Here is a 20,102-nt window from a genome sequence, read left to right on the forward strand (position 1 = left end):
GGCAGTCCCCCCTTTTTTACACATTACTGCAGGCATTCCCCCTTTTTTTACACATTACGGCAGGCAGTCCCCCCTTTTTACACATTACGGCAGGCAGTCCCCCTTTTTTACACATTACTGCAGGCAGTCCCCCTTTTTTACACATTACAGCAGGCAGTCCCCCCTTTTTTACATATTATTGCAGGCAGTCCCCCTTTTTTACACATTACGGCAGGCAGTCCCCCCTTTTTACACATTACGGCAGGCAGTCCCCCTTTTTTACACATTACTGTAGGCAGTCCCCCTTTTTTACACATTACGGCAGGCAGTCCCCCCTTTTTACACATTACGGCAGGCAGTCCCCCCTTTTTACACATTACTGCAGGCAGTCCCCCTTTTTTACACATTACTGCAGGCATTCCCCCTTTTTTTACACATTACTGCAGGCAGTCCCCCCTTTTTACACATTACGGCAGGCAGTCCCCCTTTTTTACACATTACTGCAGGCAGTCCCCCTTTTTTACACATTACAGCAGGCAGTCCCCCTTTTTTACACATTACTGCAGGCAGTCGAGAGAGAGAGAGTGTTATACTCACCACAATCGTGCGCCTCTCCTCTCCACACCTCTTCCGTCTTCCTGTGCTGTGCTGCGCTGCGCTCTTGGCAGCGCAGGGCATTGTGAATGGACTGGGGGCAGGCTGGGAGAGGACCTTTGCTGTGCGGTGCGCAATGACGTCATCGGAAACCGCACAGTAAAGGACCTCTCCACGAAGGGAAACGAGACGCGTACGCATCTAGTTTCCCTTCCCAGCGGCAGCGGGGGGGGGGGGGGGGGGGGGGCAGCGGCCAGCGGCAGCGGGGGGCACACAACAGCAGCGGATCTTGCCCTGGTGCGGCGCCCTCCGGATGGTGCCCTGCGCCCTTCGGAAGGCGGCGCCCCGGGCAGAAGTCCTGCTTGCCCGTGGCAAGATCCGCTACTGCACACAGCACATACACACACATAGGATACATACACACACATAGCATACATGCACACAGCACATACACACACACACATAGGATACATACACACAGCACATGACACACACTTAGCATATAAACATATAGCACCCCCCACCCGCCCATTCCCCTTCCAAACACCAGGACAGTGGGTGCCTCACCCGGCCAACTACGCCCCCCTGCACGTGAAACATATACCTGTACACTGCAGACGTTTCCTGCCTCACTCGGCTGGCCAGATCTGTCACATGCAGGGACGTGCAGTCAGGGGAGGCAGTGCCTCCCCTGTCATTAAAGGGATTAAAAGAATACAGAGAAGATACTTATGACATCTTCTGTGTCATAAGTATCTTCTTATAGTAATCTTTTATAGCGTTAAAAAAATGATTTTGGAGGCACCTTGAACGGTTCCTCTCGCTGCTAATAGTAAATGGCCGGAAACAGGGGCGGGCAGGGGGCGTGGCCATGCAGAGGGCTGTAAAAGCCCATTAAAAAAAGCATTAGAAGCGGCAGTGCAGCAGGGACGTGCTTTCAGCCATGAAAGCACACCCCTGTCACAGTGATTGGGCAGCAGCAGCAGCAGATGCAGCAGCAGCAGCAGCACTGACAGTGACCTGCGTGCGGCTGTGCTAGGGATGGACATCGAAAGCAAACCATCATATGATGGCAATGCTTCCGCCATTGAAACTTTCTATGCGATGGTTATAACCATCACATCAAAAGTATTCGATGGTGAAAACTATTTATATGACTAGCGCATGCGTAAAAGCCTGCATTTCCATTTTGCGAAGTGGGAATTGGGATTGGGGGCAGGGCCAGACCCTGGGCAACATATTATTTTATCACTGGACATTGTGTGTATAATATACATATATAATATACACACACACAATGCCCAATGATGAAGTAACATTGCCTCCACAGAGCCAGATATACAGTACAATGCCCCCACAGTGCCAGTTATACATTGCCCCCACGGTGCCAGATATACAATGCCCTCACAGTGCCAGATATACAATGCCCCCACTGTGCCAGATATTCAATGCCCCCCTGTGACAGATATTCAATGCCCCCACAGTGCCAGCTATACAAATATAATGCCCTCCTGTGCCAGCTATACATTGCCCCAACTGTGCCAGATATACATTGCCCCCACTATGCCAGACATACATTGCCCCCCTGTGCCAGATATACAATGCCCCCCTGTGCCAGATATTCAATGCCCCCACTGTGCCAGATATACAATCACAATGCCCTCCTGTGCCAGCTATACATTGCCCTCACTGTGCCAGATATACATTGCCCCCTGTGACAGATATACAATGCCCCACTGTGCCAGATATACATTGTACCCCTGTGCCAGATATACAATGCCCCCACTGTGCCAGATATACAATTCCCCCATGGTGCCAGATACAGTGCCAGATATACAATGCCCCCATAGTGCCAGATATACAATGCCCCCCACGCTGCCAGATATACAATGCCCCCATGGTGCCAGATATACAATGCCCCCACAGTGCCAGATATACATTGCCCCCCTGTGCCAGATATACAATGCTTCCACGGTGCAAGATATACAATGCCCCGACGGTGCCAGATACAGTGTCAGATATACATTGCCCCCCTGTGCCAGATATACAATGCCCCCACTGTGCCAGATATACAATGCCCCCCTGTGCCAGATATACAATGCCCCCACTGTGCCAGATATACAATGCCCCCCACGCTGCCAGATATACAATGCCCCAACTGTGCCAGATATACATTGCCCCCACTATGCCAGATATACATTGCCCCCCTGTGCCAGATATACAATGCCCCCCTGTGCCAGATATACAATGCCCCCACTGTGCCAGATATACAATCACAATGCCCTCCTGTGCCAGCTATACATTGCCCTCACTGTGCCAGATATACAATGCCCCACTGTGCCAGATATACATTGTACCCCTGTGCCAGATATACAATGCCCCCACTGTGCCAGATATACAATGCCCCCACGGTGCCAGATACAGTGCCAGATATACAATGCCCCCACGGTGCCAGATACAGTGCCAGATATACAATGCCCCCATAGTGCCAGATATACAATGCCCCCCACGCTGCCAGATATACAATGCCCCCACGGTGCCAGATACAGTGCCAGATATACAATGCCCCCACAGTGCCAGATATACATTGCCCCCCTGTGCCAGATATACAATGCTTCCACGGTGCAAGATATACAATGCCCCCCTGTGCCAGATATACAATGCCCCCCTGTGCCAGATATTCAATGCCCCCACTGTGCCAGATATACAATGCCCCCCACGCTGCCAGATATACAATGCCCCAACTGTGCCAGATATACATTGCCCCCACTATGCCAGACATACATTGCCCCCCTGTGCCAGATATACAATGCCCCCCTGTGCCAGATATTCAATGCCCCCACTGTGCCAGATATACAATCACAATGCCCTCCTGTGCCAGCTATACATTGCCCTCACTGTGCCAGATATACATTGCCCCCTGTGCCAGATATACAATGCCCCACTGTGCCAGACATACATTGTACCCATGTGCCAGATATACAATGCCCCCACTGTGCCAGATATACATTGTACCCCTGTGCCAGATATACAATGCCCCCTCTGTGCCAGATATACATTGTACCCCTGTGCCAGCTATACATTGCCCTCACTGTGCCAGATATACATTGCCCCCTGTGCCAGATATACAATGCCCCACTGTGCCAGATATACATTGTACCCCTGTGCCAGATATACAATGCCCCCCTGTGCCAGATATACATTGTACCCCTGTGCCAGATATACAATGCCCCCACTGTGCCAGATATACATTGTACCCCTGTGCCAGATATACAATGCCCCCACTGTGCCAGATATACAATGCCCCCACGGTGCCAGATACAGTGCCAGATATTCAATGCCCCCACAGTGCCAGCTATACAAATATAATGCCCTCCTGTGCCAGCTATACATTGCCCCAACTGTGCCAGATATACATTGCCCCCACTATGCCAGACATACATTGCCCCCCTGTGCCAGATATACAATGCCCCCCTGTGCCAGATATTCAATGCCCCCACTGTGCCAGATATACAATCACAATGCCCTCCTGTGCCAGCTATACATTGCCCTCACTGTGCCAGATATACATTGCCCCCTGTGCCAGATATACATTGTACCCCTGTGCCAGATATACAATGCCCCCACTGTGCCAGATATACAATGCCCCCACGGTGCCAGATACAGTGCCAGATATACAATGCCCCCCACGCTGCCAGATATACAATGCCCCCATGGTGCCAGATATACAATGCCCCCACAGTGCCAGATATACATTGCCCCCCTGTGCCAGATATACAATGCTTCCACGGTGCAAGATATACAATGCCCCGACGGTGCCAGATACAGTGTCAGATATACATTGCCCCCCTGTGCCAGATATACAATGCCCCCACTGTGCCAGATATACAATGCCCCCCTGTGCCAGATATACAATGCCCCCACTGTGCCAGATATACAATGCCCCCCACGCTGCCAGATATACAATGCCCCAACTGTGCCAGATATACATTGCCCCCACTATGCCAGATATACATTGCCCCCCTGTGCCAGATATACAATGCCCCCCTGTGCCAGATATTCAATGCCCCCACTGTGCCAGATATACAATCACAATGCCCTCCTGTGCCAGCTATACATTGCCCTCACTGTGCCAGATATACATTGCCCCCTGTGCCAGATATACAATGCCCCACTGTGCCAGATATACATTGTACCCCTGTGCCAGATATACAATGCCCCCACTGTGCCAGATATACAATGCCCCCACAGTGCCAGATACAGTGCCAGATATACAATGCCCCCACGGTGCCAGATACAGTGCCAGATATACAATGCCCCCATAGTGCCAGATATACAATGCCCCCCACGCTGCCAGATATACAATGCCCCCACGGTGCCAGATACAGTGCCAGATATACAATGCCCCCACAGTGCCAGATATACATTGCCCCCCTGTGCCAGATATACAATGCTTCCACGGTGCAAGAAATACAATGCCCCCCTGTGCCAGATATACAATGCCCCCCTGTGCCAGATATTCAATGCCCCCACTGTGCCAGATATACAATGCCCCCCACGCTGCCAGATATACAATGCCCCAACTGTGCCAGATATACATTGCCCCCACTATGCCAGACATACATTGCCCCCCTGTGCCAGATATACAATGCCCCCCTGTGCCAGATATTCAATGCCCCCACTGTGCCAGATATACAATCACAATGCCCTCCTGTGCCAGCTATACATTGCCCTCACTGTGCCAGATATACATTGCCCCCTGTGCCAGATATACAATGCCCCACTGTGCCAGACATACATTGTACCCCTGTGCCAGATATACAATGCCCCCACTGTGCCAGATATACATTGTACCCCTGTGCCAGATATACAATGCCCCCACTGTGCCAGATATACATTGTACCCCTGTGCCAGCTATACATTGCCCTCACTGTGCCAGATATACATTGCCCCCTGTGCCAGATATACAATGCCCCACTGTGCCAGATATACATTGTACCCCTGTGCCAGATATACAATGCCCCCACTGTGCCAGATATACATTGTACCCCTGTGCCAGATATACAATGCCCCCACTGTGCCAGATATACATTGTACCCCTGTGCCAGATATACAATGCCCCCACTGTGCCAGATATACAATGCCCCCACGGTGCCAGATACAGTGCCAGATATACAATGCCCCCATAGTGCCAGATATACAATGCCCCCCACGCTGCCAGATATACAATACCCCCACGGTGCCAGATACAGTGCCAGATATACAATGCCCCCACAGTGCCAGATATACAATGCTTCCACGGTGCCAGATATACAATGCCCCCACGGTGCCAGATACAGTGTCAGATATACATTGCCCCCCTGTGCCAGATATACAATGCCCCCCTGTGCCAGATATTCAATGCCCCCACTGTGCCAGATATACAATGCCCCCACTGTGCCAGATATACATTGTACCCCTGTGCCAGATATACAATGCCCCCACTGTGCCAGATATACATTGTACCCCTGTGCCAGCTATACATTGCCCTCACTGTGCCAGATATACATTGCCCCCTGTGCCAGATATACAATGCCCCACTGTGCCAGATATACATTGTACCCCTGTGCCAGATATACAATGCCCCCACTGTGCCAGATATACATTGTACCCCTGTGCCAGATATACAATGCCCCCACTGTGCCAGATATACATTGTACCCCTGTGCCAGATATACAATGCCCCCACTGTGCCAGATATACAATGCCCCCACGGTGCCAGATACAGTGCCAGATATACAATGCCCCCATAGTGCCAGATATACAATGCCCCCCACGCTGCCAGATATACAATACCCCCACGGTGCCAGATACAGTGCCAGATATACAATGCCCCCACAGTGCCAGATATACAATGCTTCCACGGTGCCAGATATACAATGCCCCCACGGTGCCAGATACAGTGTCAGATATACATTGCCCCCCTGTGCCAGATATACAATGCCCCCCTGTGCCAGATATTCAATGCCCCCACTGTGCCAGATATACAATGCCCCCTGTGCCAGATATTCAATGCCCCCACTGTGCCAGATATACAATTGCAATGCCCTCCTGTGCCAGCTATACATTGCCCCCACTGTACCAGATATACAATGCCCCCCTATACCAGATATACAATGCCCCAACAGTGCCAGACATACATTGCCCCACTGTGTGCTCATTGCCTCCCCACCACCACCTCTTACCGCTGACTGGTTCTTCTATGTGAGGGGAGGACAGCGCAGCGCAGCGCCTCTCCTGCCCTAAATTCTCTTTGATGCCTGGTCTCACTCTCCAGCAGAGGCGGCGGGGTCAATCTGTAATGAGGCGTTGGTTCATTAGCCAATCAGAGCCCGCGGACCGGCAGCCAATCAGAAGCCACAGCTGCCGGTCCGTGAGCTCTGATTGGCTAGCAAACCGGTGCCTTATTCAGATTGACCTAGCCGCCGCCGATGGAGAGTATGAACGGACATCAAAGAGAATTGAGGGGCAGGAGAGGCGCTGCGCTCTCCTCCCCTCACACAGAACGAAGCCAGTGGGATGCAGCATTGCAGTATGGTGGATGGCCCGGCGGTACGGCGTACAGGCTGGGAATTTCTTACTGGTACGCCGTACTGCCCCGTACCGCCATACTTTCAGCGCTGAGCAAGACTCCTGCACAGTGACTGACACTGCGCCATGTGCATCTCCTCAGTGCTGGACAAAGACTGCAGGAGAGAAATCATAATAGTCTTCACCTCTGAAAATTCCTTCATAGGCATAAAGCTACTCACACCATCAGAGCCAGATGTCGGTAACCTGGGACCCTTTTTGGAGCTTGGTACATGAGGTTCAGACTCAGTACCCATTAACAATAATGTGGATGGCAGCTGGCTCAGGGCACGGTTTGCTTTGCTGTCTCACATGGGACCAATTCTGATGATTATGGTGTGGAGTTTGTATGTTCTTTCCAATTTTTTTGTGATTTCTCTTGGTTCTTTCCACAGTCCAAAACATACTCAAGCAAGGAGTTTGTCCATAGCCCTCCTAAATGATGCCCCCTGATCAGTGGTGGTGTATAGCTGGGGTGATATAAAGTTCAGTGAGGTCACTCTGGCTCCTCCTCTGAATCCTCCTCAGCTCCGTATGTCTGTGGCTTCTGTTGCTGCTGCTGCAGGGTGAGGTCTGTGCTCTGATTGGCTCTCTGAGTCAGTGAAAGCCAATCAGAGCTAGCAGTGGGCCCTGTTGCTAAGCAGCAGCCTAGAGAGGGGAGGGGGTGAGGGGACTGGCTGAACAGGCTCATGTGTGAAGCAGAGAGAGTGTCAGACAGCCTCCAGCGAACTTAGGAGGTTTCCCTGATACAGACACAGCAGCAAGAGGAGGCATAGCTATTGGGAATTAGAAAAAACAAGCCACCATCGGAAGACCTTCGAATGACTATCATTTGATGGTGAAAAACATCGGGAGGGCACCATTAAATGCTAAAACCACTACCATCGAAACAAAAACATCGATGGTTCGGAAACATCGACCATCGATGTCCATGTCACCGTCAGTGCTGCTGCTGTTACAGGGAGAGATGAGAGAGTGCCAGCCAGTGTCTTCTGCTGCAGTTAGTGTCAGACAGGGCATGGTTGTGTTTAGTTTACAAACACTGTCACACCACTGCTTTATTCTTGTCCACTCACTGTCAGGTCTTTCAGTAACTTATTAGCGCCACAATCGCGGCCCTGCTAAGTTAATGAAAGCCCTGGACATTGTCTAACACATTTGTACATTAATGCCCCCCCTCCCTTCCCCACTCCATTACACACTTGTTTTTATTCTTTAAAATTCCCTACACTGCACATACAATGCACAAATCTAGTTTGTACATTTGCCTGCTCATCATCACGTTTGATGAGCAGGCACATTGATTGCGGAGCTGAACCCGGCAGCGGGCGGTAGCGGCGGCGTGGCTTGTGCGGCAGAGAGTCAGAGACAGGCAGCAGGACCTTTGCTGCGGCGGAGCCGGGAATAATGCAGCGGCGGCGGGCGGCCGCGGCGGGGATTGTGCGGCGGAGGGCGGAGGCGGGCAGTGTTACTTCAGCGGCGACGAGCCTTCACTGCTGCGGCGAGCGGCAGGACTTCACTGCGGCGGCGGGCGGCGAGACTTCTGCGGCGGGCGGCGAAACTCTGCGGGCATTTTGGCTGCAGGTCTGGATCATGGATCCAGTCCCTGCAGCCATTAGGGCAACATAGTTGAGGGCTTTGCCACTTTCAAAAATGGCGCTGCTGTGCAGAGCCATTTTTGGAATCCAAGATGGCCGCCGCGAGCCACGCAAAAGAGCTATATGGCCGCCGACCCGCCAGGCGAAGACGCCAGAAGCCCTGGTGGGCGCTGTCCCGTAAGGCGAAGTCGGCGGAAGCCCTGGTGGGTCGGCGGCCGCGCAAAAGAGCTATATGGCCGCCGACCCGCCAGGCAAAAACGGTGGAAGCCCTGGTGGGCGCTGTCCCGCCAGGCGAAGTCGGCCGAAGCCCTGGTGCGTCGGCGGCCATACAAAAGAGCTATATGGCCGCCGACCTGCCAGGCGAAGATGGCGGAAGCCCTGGTGGGTCGGCGGACGGGCAAAAGAGCTATATGGCCGCCGACCCGCCAGGCGAAGCTGCAGATAAATAAAATATTTTAAAAAGCTAGTGTTTTGTTTTTATTTTAATATTTTCATTACAGGGGGACTATAGGTACCAGCGGGCCTTTAATGCCTTGCATGCTGGTACTTGTGGTTCTCCAAGTACCAGCATGAGTGGCAGGCTTGCTGGGACTTGTAGTCCCATTGTAAAGGACAATATTGCTTTTTAAGTAAGCTATCAACCCTGCACCCACCGCCCAGGGGTGTGGGGGATAGCACCGGGCTTCAGCAAAGGCCTGGGGTACCCTGGAGAGGGGCACCCCTGTATTGGGGGGGGGTCCCCACTTCACTCTGGCCTTTGCTGACTAGTTAGGGGGGCCTGAATGCTTTGGCCACGGGACCCGTAAAGTGTGTCCCCTGGCTGTGGCATTACCCTCCCTTACTGGAGGAGCCTGGTGCTGGTTCTAAAAATTTGGGGGATCCATACAATTCCCCCCCCCCCCCCATATTTTTTAGAATCAGGCTGGCTCCTAGGGCCCGGTGCTGGTCCATTAAATAGGGGGGACCCCTACATATATTTTTTTCCTTTAATTTAGTTTTCACCTGGACGGTGTGCATAGCGAATATGTATATTCGGTGTACATAGCAGCGGCACTCTCAGGTCATTATCATACAAGTGAACCACTAACGTCCCACTGATGCAACAGTTTTGTTTTATTTCAACTGTCGTCAGGCTCAAAAATGCCTGACGATGGTTGAAATAGACCAAAACGTTGCATCAATGGGACGTTAGCCAGTTCACTTGTATGATAATGACCTGAGAGTGCCGCTGCTATGTACACCGAATATAAAAATATATATGTATATGTACAAAAGAACCGGCACTCATCCCTCAAGTACAGCTTGCTCCGGTGTCCTCTGATATTAACAGAATTCCACTCGCACAAAACAGCGGCACTCGAAGACGTCCATAAGTGAAAATGATATATATTTAAGAACCGAAAACCAACGTTTCGGGGCTCTCTGGCTTATTTGTCAATGTGAATAAGAACAATTAAAACATTTACATGCCTTTATATAAATAAGAAGCTTGCCAGTGTCTTGCGTCCGTCTGTCAGTGCAGCCGCCCGTGCGACCCAAAATGGAACGGGCAGCTGCACTGACAGACGGACGCAAGACACTGGCAAGCTTCTACTTTATATAAAGGCATGTAAATGTTTTAATTGTTCTTATTCACCTTGACAAATGGGCCAGAGAGCCCCGAAACGTTGGTTTTCGGTTCATAAATATATACCATTTTCACTTATAGGGACGTCTCCGAGTGCCGCTGTTTTATACGAGTAGAATTGTGTATATATTTATTTATATATATATATATATATATATATATACTGTATATACATATAAACACATGCTGTATGTATATATATATATACAGGTTGAGTATCCCATATCCATATATTCCGAAATACGGAATATTCCGAAATACGGACTTTTTTGAGTGAGAGTGAGACAGTGAAACCTTTGTTTTCTGATGGCTCAATGTACACAAACTTTGTTTAATACACAAAGTTATTAATAATATTGTATTAAATGACCTTCAGGCTGTGTATATAAGGTGTATATGAAACATAAATGAATTGTGTGAATGTACACACACTTTGTTTAATGCACAAAGTTATAAAAAATATTGGCTAAAATGACCTTCAGGCTGTGTGTATAAGTTGTATATGTAACATAAATGCATTCTGTGCTTAGATTTAGGCCCCATCACCATGATATCTCCTTATGGTATGCAATTATTCCAAAATACAGAAAAATCCGATATCCAAAATACCTCTGGTCCCAAGCATTTTGGATAAGGGAGACTCAACCGTATATATATATATATATATATATATATATATATATATAAAATCATACAGTATATGTTCACTGTGTATACATGCATACACACTCACATACTGTAGATTCATTTTCCAATGTCCTCAACAACAGATATATCCGCAGATTGATCTGCAGATATACCTTTAGGTGTATATCCACCTTAACACTTTTATATCATAAAACGTGCATCCACCCACTGCCATCCAGGGGTGCGGGGCATAGCACAGGACTGAAAGGTTATTGCTTGGGAGGTGGGGATCCTATGTTGAGTCCCCGCTTTCCAGGAAATTCCAGCCCTTGCAACTAGTTTGGGTCTGGTTAATGTAATAGGAAGGGACGTCTATGCTGTGTGTTCCCACTCCTATGGCATTATCACCCTGCCTGGTTCATTAGGAAAAATGGGATACTCCATGTTGCCCCCACACACACACACACTTTCCTTTGCTGACTGACTTTCAAAATCACACCGTTTTTGTTAAAACCAGATAGGGGTCCAATCCAATTAGGTGCAAGTCTGCAAATAATTTGCAGCCTTCACATAAATATGCTCACCTGCAGCTCGGGTTTGCAAACTATGCCAAATGCGATGTGAGAAAAGTAGGGAGACTTTCATAGACCCCAAAAAGGTGGAATCATAGAAGGCTTTAAGTGGGGATAAGGAAAGTACTGGATACTTTTAAAAGGTGTCAAATGTGTAGGTTTTTGCATTTGTTTCTTTAAATTACAGACATCTAACGCAAATTAATTTCATTGAAATATAAAGGAATTAAATGGAAATGCCAAAAGAAAAGGAAAAAGCTTTTGGGGTAGTTTGAAGTGACTTTAAAAGATATTTTTCTATTTCTTTTATTTAATACTTTTCATGAAATTGTGGGTGCATGATTAAACGAATAAGGGTTTGAGGCCATGTTATTATTCTAAAAAATGTCATGTTATTATTGGCTCAGTTAAGCTAATTTAAACATTTCCAAAATGCCTAACTAGTCATGGGGATAGGGGGGTGTCAAAGATGTTCTGAAGCAAGTCCAGACATTTTTAACATCAAATAAAGATTCTACACCTCAGGGTAGTGAACAAAAAATAAGAATTTACTTACCGATAATTCTATTTCTCATAGTCCGTAGTGGATGCTGGGGACTCCGAAAGGACCATGGGGAATAGCGGCTCCGCAGGAGACTGGGCACAAAAGTAAAAGCTTTAGGACTACCTGGTGTGCACTGGCTCCTCCCTCCATGACCCTCCTCCAAGCCTCAGTTAGGATACTGTGCCCGGACGAGCGTACACAATAAGGAAGGATTTTGAATCCCGGGTAAGACTCATACCAGCCACACCAATCACACCGTACAACTTGTGATCTGAACCCAGTTAACAGCATGATAACAGAGGAGCCTCTGAAAAGATGGCTCACAACAATAATAACCGGATTTTTGTAACAATAATTATGTACAAGTATTGCAGACAATCCGCACTTGGGATGGGCGCCCAGCATCCACTACAGACTATGAGAAATAGAATTATCGGTGAGTAAATTCTTATTTTCTCTGACGTCCTAGTGGATGCTGGGGACTCCGAAAGGACCATGGGGATTATACCAAAGCTCCCAAATGGGCGGGAGAGTGCGGATGACTCTGCAGCACCGAATGAGAGAACTCCAGGTCCTCCTCAGCCAGGGTAGCAAATTTGTAGAATTTAGCAAACGTGTTTGCCCCTGACCAAGTAGCTACTCGGCAAAGTTGTAAAGCCGAGACCCCTCGGGCAGCCGCCCAAGATGAGCCCACTTTCCTTGTGGAATGGGCTTTTACAGATTTTGGCTGTGGCAGGCCTGCCACAGAATGCGCAAGCTGAATTGTACTACAAATCCAACGAGCAATAGTCTGCTTAGAAGCAGGAGCACCCAGCTTGTTGGGTGCATACAGGATAAACAGCGAGTCAGATTTTCTGACTCCAGCCGTCCTGGAAACATATATTTTCAGGGCCCTGACTACGTCCAGCAACTTGGAATCCTCCAAGTCCCTAGTAGCCGCAGGCACCACAATAGGCTGGTTTAAGTGAAATGCTGAAACCACCTTAGGGAGAAATTGAGGACGAGTCCTCAATTCTGCCCTGTCCGTATGAAAAATTAGGTAAGGGCTTTTATAGGATAAAGCCGCCAATTCTGAAACACGCCTGGCTGAAGCCAGGGCTAACAGCATTACCACTTTCCATGTGAGATATTTTAAGTCCACAGTGGTGAGTGGTTCAAACCAATGTGATTTTAGGAACCCCAAAACTACATTGAGATCCCAAGGTGCCACTGGAGGCACAAAAGGAGGCTGTATATGCAGTACTCCCTTGACAAACGTCTGAACTTCAGGAACTGAAGCTAGTTCTTTTTGGAAGAATATTGACAGGGCCGAAATTTGAACCTTAATGGACCCTAATTTTAGGCCCATAGACAGTCCTGTTTGCAGGAAACGACCCAGTTGAAATTCCTCTGTAGGGGCCTTCCTGGCCTCACACCACGCAACATATTTACGCCAAATACGGTGATAATTTTGCACAGTTACATCCTTCCTGGCTTTGATCAGGGTAGGGATGACTTCATCCGGAATGCCTTTTTCCTTCAGGATCCGGCGTTCAACCGCCATGCCGTCAAACGCAGCCGCGGTAAGTCTTGGAACAGACATGGTCCCTGCTGGAGCAGGTCCTTTCTTAGAGGTAGAGGCCACGGGTCTTCCGTGAGCATCTCTTGAAGTTCCGGGTACCAAGTCCTTCTTGGCCAATCCGGAGCCACGAGTATAGTCCTTACTCCTCTCCTTCTTATGATTCTCAGTACCTTGGGTATGAGAGGCACAGGAGGGAACACATACACTGACTGGTACACCCACGGTGTTACCAGAGCGTCCACAGCTATTGCCTGAGGGTCCCTTGACCTGGCGCAATATCTGTCCAGTTTTTTGTTGAGGCGGGACGCCATCATGTCCACCTTTGGTTTTTCCCAACGGTTCACAATCATGTGGAAGACTTCTGGGTGAAGTCCCCACTCCCCCGGGTGGAGGTCGTGTCTGCTGAGGAAGTCTGCTTCCCAGTTGTCCACTCCCGGAATGAACACTGCTGACAGTGCTATCACATGATTTTCCGCCCAGCGAAGAATCCTTGCAACTTCCGTCATTGCCCTCCTGCTTCTTGTGCCGCCCTGTCTGTTTACGTGGGCGACTGCCGTGATGTTGTCCGACTGGATCAACACCGGCTGACCCTGAAGCAGAGGCCTTGCCTGACTTAGGGCATTGTAAATGGCCCTTAGTTCCAGGATATTTATGTGAAGTGACGTTTCCATGCTTGACCACAAGCCCTGGAAATTTCTTCCCTGTGTGACTGCTCCCCAGCCTCTCAGGCTGGCATCCGTGGTCACCAGGACCCAGTCCTGAATGCCGAATCTGCGGCCCTCTAGAAGATGAGCACTCTGTAACCACCACAGGAGAGACACCCTTGTCCTTGGAGACAGGGTTATCCGCTGATGCATTTGAAGATGCGATCCGGACCATTTGTCCAGCTGATCCCACTGAAAAGTTCTTGCGTGGAATCTGCCGAATGGAATCGCTTCGTAAGAAGCCACCATTTTTCCCAGGACCCTTGTGCATTGATGCACTGACACTTGGCCTGGTTTTAGGAGGTTCCTGACTAGGTCGGATAACTCCCTGGCTTTCTCCTCCGGGAGAAACACCTTTTTCTGTACTGTGTCCAGAATCATCCCTAGGAACAGCAGACGTGTCGTCGGAATCAGCTGCGATTTTGGAATATTTAGAATCCATCCGTGCTGTCGTAGTACTACTTGAGATAGTGCTACTCCGACCTCTAACTGTTCTCTGGACCTTGCCCTTATCAGGAGATCGTCCAAGTAAGGGATAATTAAGACGCCTTTTCTTCGAAGAAGAATCATCATTTCGGCCATTACCTTGGTAAAGACCCGGGGTGCCGTGGACAATCCAAACGGCAGCGTCTGAAACTGATAGTGACAGTTCTGTACCACAAACCTGAGGTACCCTTGGTGAGAAGGGCAAATTGGGACATGGAGGTAAGCATCCTTGATGTCCAGAGACACCATATAGTCCCCTTCTTCCAGGTTCGCTATCACTGCTCTGAGTGATTCCATCTTGAATTTGAACCTTTGTATGTAAGTGTTCAAGGATTTCAGATTTAAAATAGGTCTCACCGAGCCGTCCGGCTTCGGTACCACAAACAGCGTGGAATAATACCCCTTTCCCTGTTGTAGGTGGGGTACCTTGATTATCACCTGCTGGGAATACAGCTTGTGAATGGCTTCCAATACTGCCTCCCTGTCGGGGGGAGACGTTGGTAAAGCAGACTTCAGGAACCGGCGAGGGGGAGACGTCTCGAATTCCAATTTGTACCCCTGAGATACTACCTGCAGGATCCAGGGGTCCACTTGCGAGTGAGCCCACTGCGCGCTGAAATTCTTGAGACGGGCCCCCACCGTGCCTGAGTCCGCTTGTAAGGCCCCAGCGTCATGCTGAGGACTTGGCAGAAGCGGGGGATGGCTTCTGTTCATGGGAAGAGGCTGTCTGCTGCAGTCTTTTTCCCCTTCCTCTGCCCCGGGGCAGATATGAGTGGCCTTTTGCCCGCTTGCCCTTATGGGGACGAAAGGACTGAGCCTGAAAAGACGGTGTCTTTTTCTGCTGAGAGGTGACCTGGGGTAAAAAGGTGGATTTCCCAGCCGTTGCCGTGGCCACCAGGTCCGATAGACCGACCCCAAATAACTCCTCCCCTTTATACGGCAATACTTCCATATGCCGTTTGGAATCCGCATCACCTGACCACTGTCGCGTCCATAACCCTCTTCCTGCAGAAATGGACAGCGCACTTACTCTTGATGCCAGAGTGCAAATATCCCTCTGTGCATCTCGCATATATAGAAATGCATCCTTTAAATGCTCTATAGTCAATAATATATTGTCCCTGTCCAGGGTATCAACATTTTCAGTCAGGGAATCCGACCAAGCCACCCCAGCACTGCACATCCAGGCTGAGGCGATAGCTGGTCGCAGTATAATACCAGTATGTGTGTATATACTTTTTAGGATATTTTCCAGCTTCCTATCAGCTGGTTCCTTGAGGGCGGCCGTATCAGGAGACGGTAACGCCACTTGTTTTGATAAGCGTGTGAGCGCCTTATCTACCCTAGGGGGTGTTTCCCAATGCGCCCTAACCTCTGGCGGGAAAGGGTATAATGCCAATAATTTTTTAGAAATTAGCAGTTTTTTATCGGGGGAAACCCACGCTTCATCACACACCTCATTTAATTCATCTGATTCAGGAAAAACTACGGGTAGTTTTTTCACACCCCACATAATACCCTTTTTTGTGGTACTTGTAGTATCAGAAATGTTCAAAACCTCCTTCATTGCCGTGATCATGTAACGTGTGGCCCTACTGGAAAATACGTTTGTTTCCTCACCGTCGACACTGGAGTCAGTGTCTGTGTCGACCATCTGAGGTAACGGGCGCTTTAGAGCCCCTGACGGTGTTTGAGACGCCTGTACAGGTATTAACTGATTTGCCGGCTGTCTCATGTCGTCAACAGTCTTTTGTAAAGTGCTGACACTATCACGTAATTCCTTCCATAAGACCATCCAGTCAGGTGTCGACTCCCTAGGGGGTGACATCACTAATACAGGCAATTGCTCCGCCTCCATACCATTTTCCTCCTCATACATGTCGACACAACGTACCGACACACAGCACACACACAGGGAATGCTCTGATAGAGGACAGGACCCCACTAGCCCTTTGGGGAGACAGAGGGAGAGTTTGCCAGCACACACCAGAGCGCTATATATATACAGGGATAACCTTATATAAGTGTTTCTCCCTGATATAGCTGCTGTATATATTTATCTGCCAAATTAGTGCCCCCCCTCTCTTGTTTTACCCTGTTTCTGTAGTGCAGGACTGCAGGGGAGAGTCAGGGAGCTTCCCTCCAACGGAGCTGTGAGGAAAAAATGGCGCCAGTGTGCTGAGGAGATAGGCTCCGCCCCCTTCTCGGCGGCCTTTCTCCCGCTTTTTTATGGAAAAATTGGCAGGGGTTAAATGCATCCATATAGCCCAGGAGCTATATGTGATGTATTTTTTGCCATATAAGGGGTTTTTATTGCGTCTCAGGGCGCCCCCCCCCAGCGCCCTGCACCCTCAGTGACCGGAGTGTGAAGTGTGCTGAGAGCAATGGCGCACAGCTGCGGTGCTGTGCGCTACCTTATTGAAGACAGGACGTCTTCTGCCGCCGATTTTCCGGACCTCTTCAGTCTTCTGGCTCTGTAAGGGGGCCGGCGGCGCGGCTCTGGGACCCATCCATGGCTGGGCCTGTGATCGTCCCTCTGGAGCTAATGTCCAGTAGCCTAAGAAGCCCAATCCACTCTGCACGCAGGTGAGTTCGCTTCTTCTCCCCTTAGTCCCTCGGTGCAGTGAGCCTGTTGCCAGCAGGTCTCACTGAAAATAAAAAACCTACTTTAAACTTTTACTCTAAGCAGCTCAGGAGAGCCCCTTAGTATGCACCCTTCTCGTTCGGGCACAAAAATCTAACTGAGGCTTGGAGGAGGGTCATGGGGGGAGGAGCCAGTGCACACCAGGTAGTCCTAAAGCTTTTACTTTTGTGCCCAGTCTCCTGCGGAGCCGCTATTCCCCATGGTCCTTTCGGAGTCCCCAGCATCCACTAGGACGTCAGAGAAATAATGTGAGTTTACTCTGATTAAGTGCGAAGTTCCTAATTGGATTGCAAAATTAATTTGCAGTGCAAATTTTCGGAGAAAATCGCACTCATACAATGCTACTTGCACGTACTTGGATTGACCCCATAGATGTATGTATGTGCGTACATGTAATTTTTTCATATTATTTATTTTTTTGGTCAGGATATATTGTATATTTTTTATTTATATAACTTTCTAGTAAATCAGCGCTCTCTCTTTTTGTTAGATTTGATAGCTGACTTCAAGCTAGTTTGAAAAAATGGAAAACGACATCATAGCAAACCTTAAACAGTTTTCCAAGTTGGACTTTCAGGCAAAGCGGGGACTGATAACTAATGAAAGACCAATGCCTGAGCTTAAGGGCCTTCTTCAAACGGCAGGACGGAAGAAAATTACACGGACATTCCAAGTGGAGTGGTACCAGCGAAAAGACTGGTTGTGTGGCTGTGCTACGAGGAATCGCCTCTACTGCTTTCCCTGCCTTCTGTTTACCACCGTCCACAATGTTTGGACTAACACAGGATTTCGTGACTTGAAAAATCTGCCAAGGAGCCTCAGCAAACATGAAAAGTCAGTAATTCATATCCAAAGCCAAATTACTTTAAAGACTTTTGGAATCACAAGGATAGATCTGGCTTTGAGTGAACAGCGGAGATTAAATATCAGCATGCATAATGCTAAGGTAAAGGAAAACCGGGAGATTTTAAAATCCCTTATTAATGCCACTTGTTTCCTAGCGAAACAGGAGTTAGCATTTCGTGGAAACTATGAGAGTGCAAGCTCTTCTAATCGTGGCAACTATGTGGAGCTAGTATATGCTTTTGCTGAGGAAAATGAGTAGTTAGCTAGGCATTTGGAGACATCCAGCGTGTTTTCTGGCTTGTCAAACAGAATCCAGAATGATTTAATTGAAGCAATTGGTGATGTGATCCGAAATGATATGAAAGAGGAGATTAATGCCGCCTCATTTGTAGCAGTTGAAGTAGATGAGACAACAGATGTCACAAGCAAAGCCCAGCTCTCTGTGATTTTGCGTTATGTTGCTAAAAGTGAGGTGAAGGAGGCGTTTTTGGGTTTCGATGATGTGAGTGAAGATAGATGAGCACCAGCTATTGCTGAATATCTTTTGGGAGTGTTGGAGAAATACAACTGTGTTAAAAAGCTTTTATCTCAGACTTATGATGGAGCCTCTGTGATGGCATCAGATCTCAATGGGGTGCAGGCCAAGATTAAAGAGAAGATACCTGAAGCGATGTTTATCCATTGTTATGCGCACGAATTAAATCTGGTTCTCTTGCATTCAGCAAAATGTATGCCTCAGTGTAACACTTGAGGGACTTTCAGGATTTTTCAATAAGTCGACCAAGCGCACTCAGCTACTTGATGATGTTGTGAAGCGACGTTTACCAAGAGCAGCGCCCACGAGATGGAGCTCAAATTCCAGACTAGTGCAGACAATCAGCATGTACCAATCTGATATACGTGCTATGTTTCAGATTATGAAAGATAATCCTCGAGACTGGGACAATGACACCCTGTACATGGCCAATGGATATGATCTCTGGCTGTCAAAAGCATCCACATGCTTCTTCATTATGGCATATGAGGGCATTTTCAATGAAACCGATGCACTCTTTCGTGTGCTGCAGAATAAAATAATGGACATTGGATTCTGCTGTGCACGAATCCGTGACACGATGGGAGCAGTAGATCGCCAGAGACAAGAGTTTGATAGTTTTTATAACCGATTTGAGCAGAAATGTGTCACCCTTGGCCTGACAGACAATGCCCGAAGCAACCAGGTGATGAGAGATGAGAGGAAAAGAATGTTTTATAACATTCTGGATAATGTCAGTGTTCAAATGAAAGCTAGGTTTGACCATTTCGCTGAGCTAAGTTTCCTAGGTTTGGTTGATTGCACAAAATTTTATGATATGTCCCAACATTTTGACGACACCAAACTGCAGAGTCTATCAAAATATGCTAAATACTTTGACTTTGTTAGACTAAAGACTGATCTTAGTGGCTTGTATAGCTCAGAAATGGTGAGGAACGAATGCAAATCACCCACACAGCTCCTCAGCTTTGTGACCAAGAATAATCTCGTTCAAACAGTTCCCGAAGCAACAAAGTTACTCCAACTGGTGCTCACTATACCAGCAACAACAGCGTCTGTTGAAAGGTCATTCTCTGCTTTGAAACGACTCAAAACATACACCAGGAATAAGACTGATCAAGGGCGACTTTCATCCCTGGCAATCATCTCTATCGAGACGGAGAGACTTTTAAAACTA

The 20,102-nt window shown here is 48.6% G+C and overlaps 1 protein-coding gene across 6 annotated transcripts in view; it reads right to left on the reverse strand.

The window, feature by feature from the left end:
- RAB37 (RAB37, member RAS oncogene family) overlaps positions 1 to 20,102 on the reverse strand; it is a 286,286-nt gene that overhangs the window by 213,869 nt on the left and 52,315 nt on the right. The window contains exon 1 of one of the 6 annotated variants that reach the window (XM_063960691.1): positions 7,364 to 7,718. The exons of the other annotated variants lie outside the window; for them this stretch is intronic. Within the exon in view, the coding sequence (XP_063816761.1) occupies positions 7,364 to 7,438 (75 nt within the window). The 5' untranslated portion in view covers positions 7,439 to 7,718. Of the gene's footprint in view, positions 1 to 7,363; positions 7,719 to 20,102 lie in introns of those variants that run through there. 6 annotated transcript variants of the gene reach the window in all.

The sequence above is a fragment of the Pseudophryne corroboree genome, chromosome 3 (genome assembly GCF_028390025.1).
Source record: "Pseudophryne corroboree isolate aPseCor3 chromosome 3, aPseCor3.hap2, whole genome shotgun sequence".
NCBI lineage: Eukaryota > Metazoa > Chordata > Amphibia > Anura > Myobatrachidae > Pseudophryne > Pseudophryne corroboree.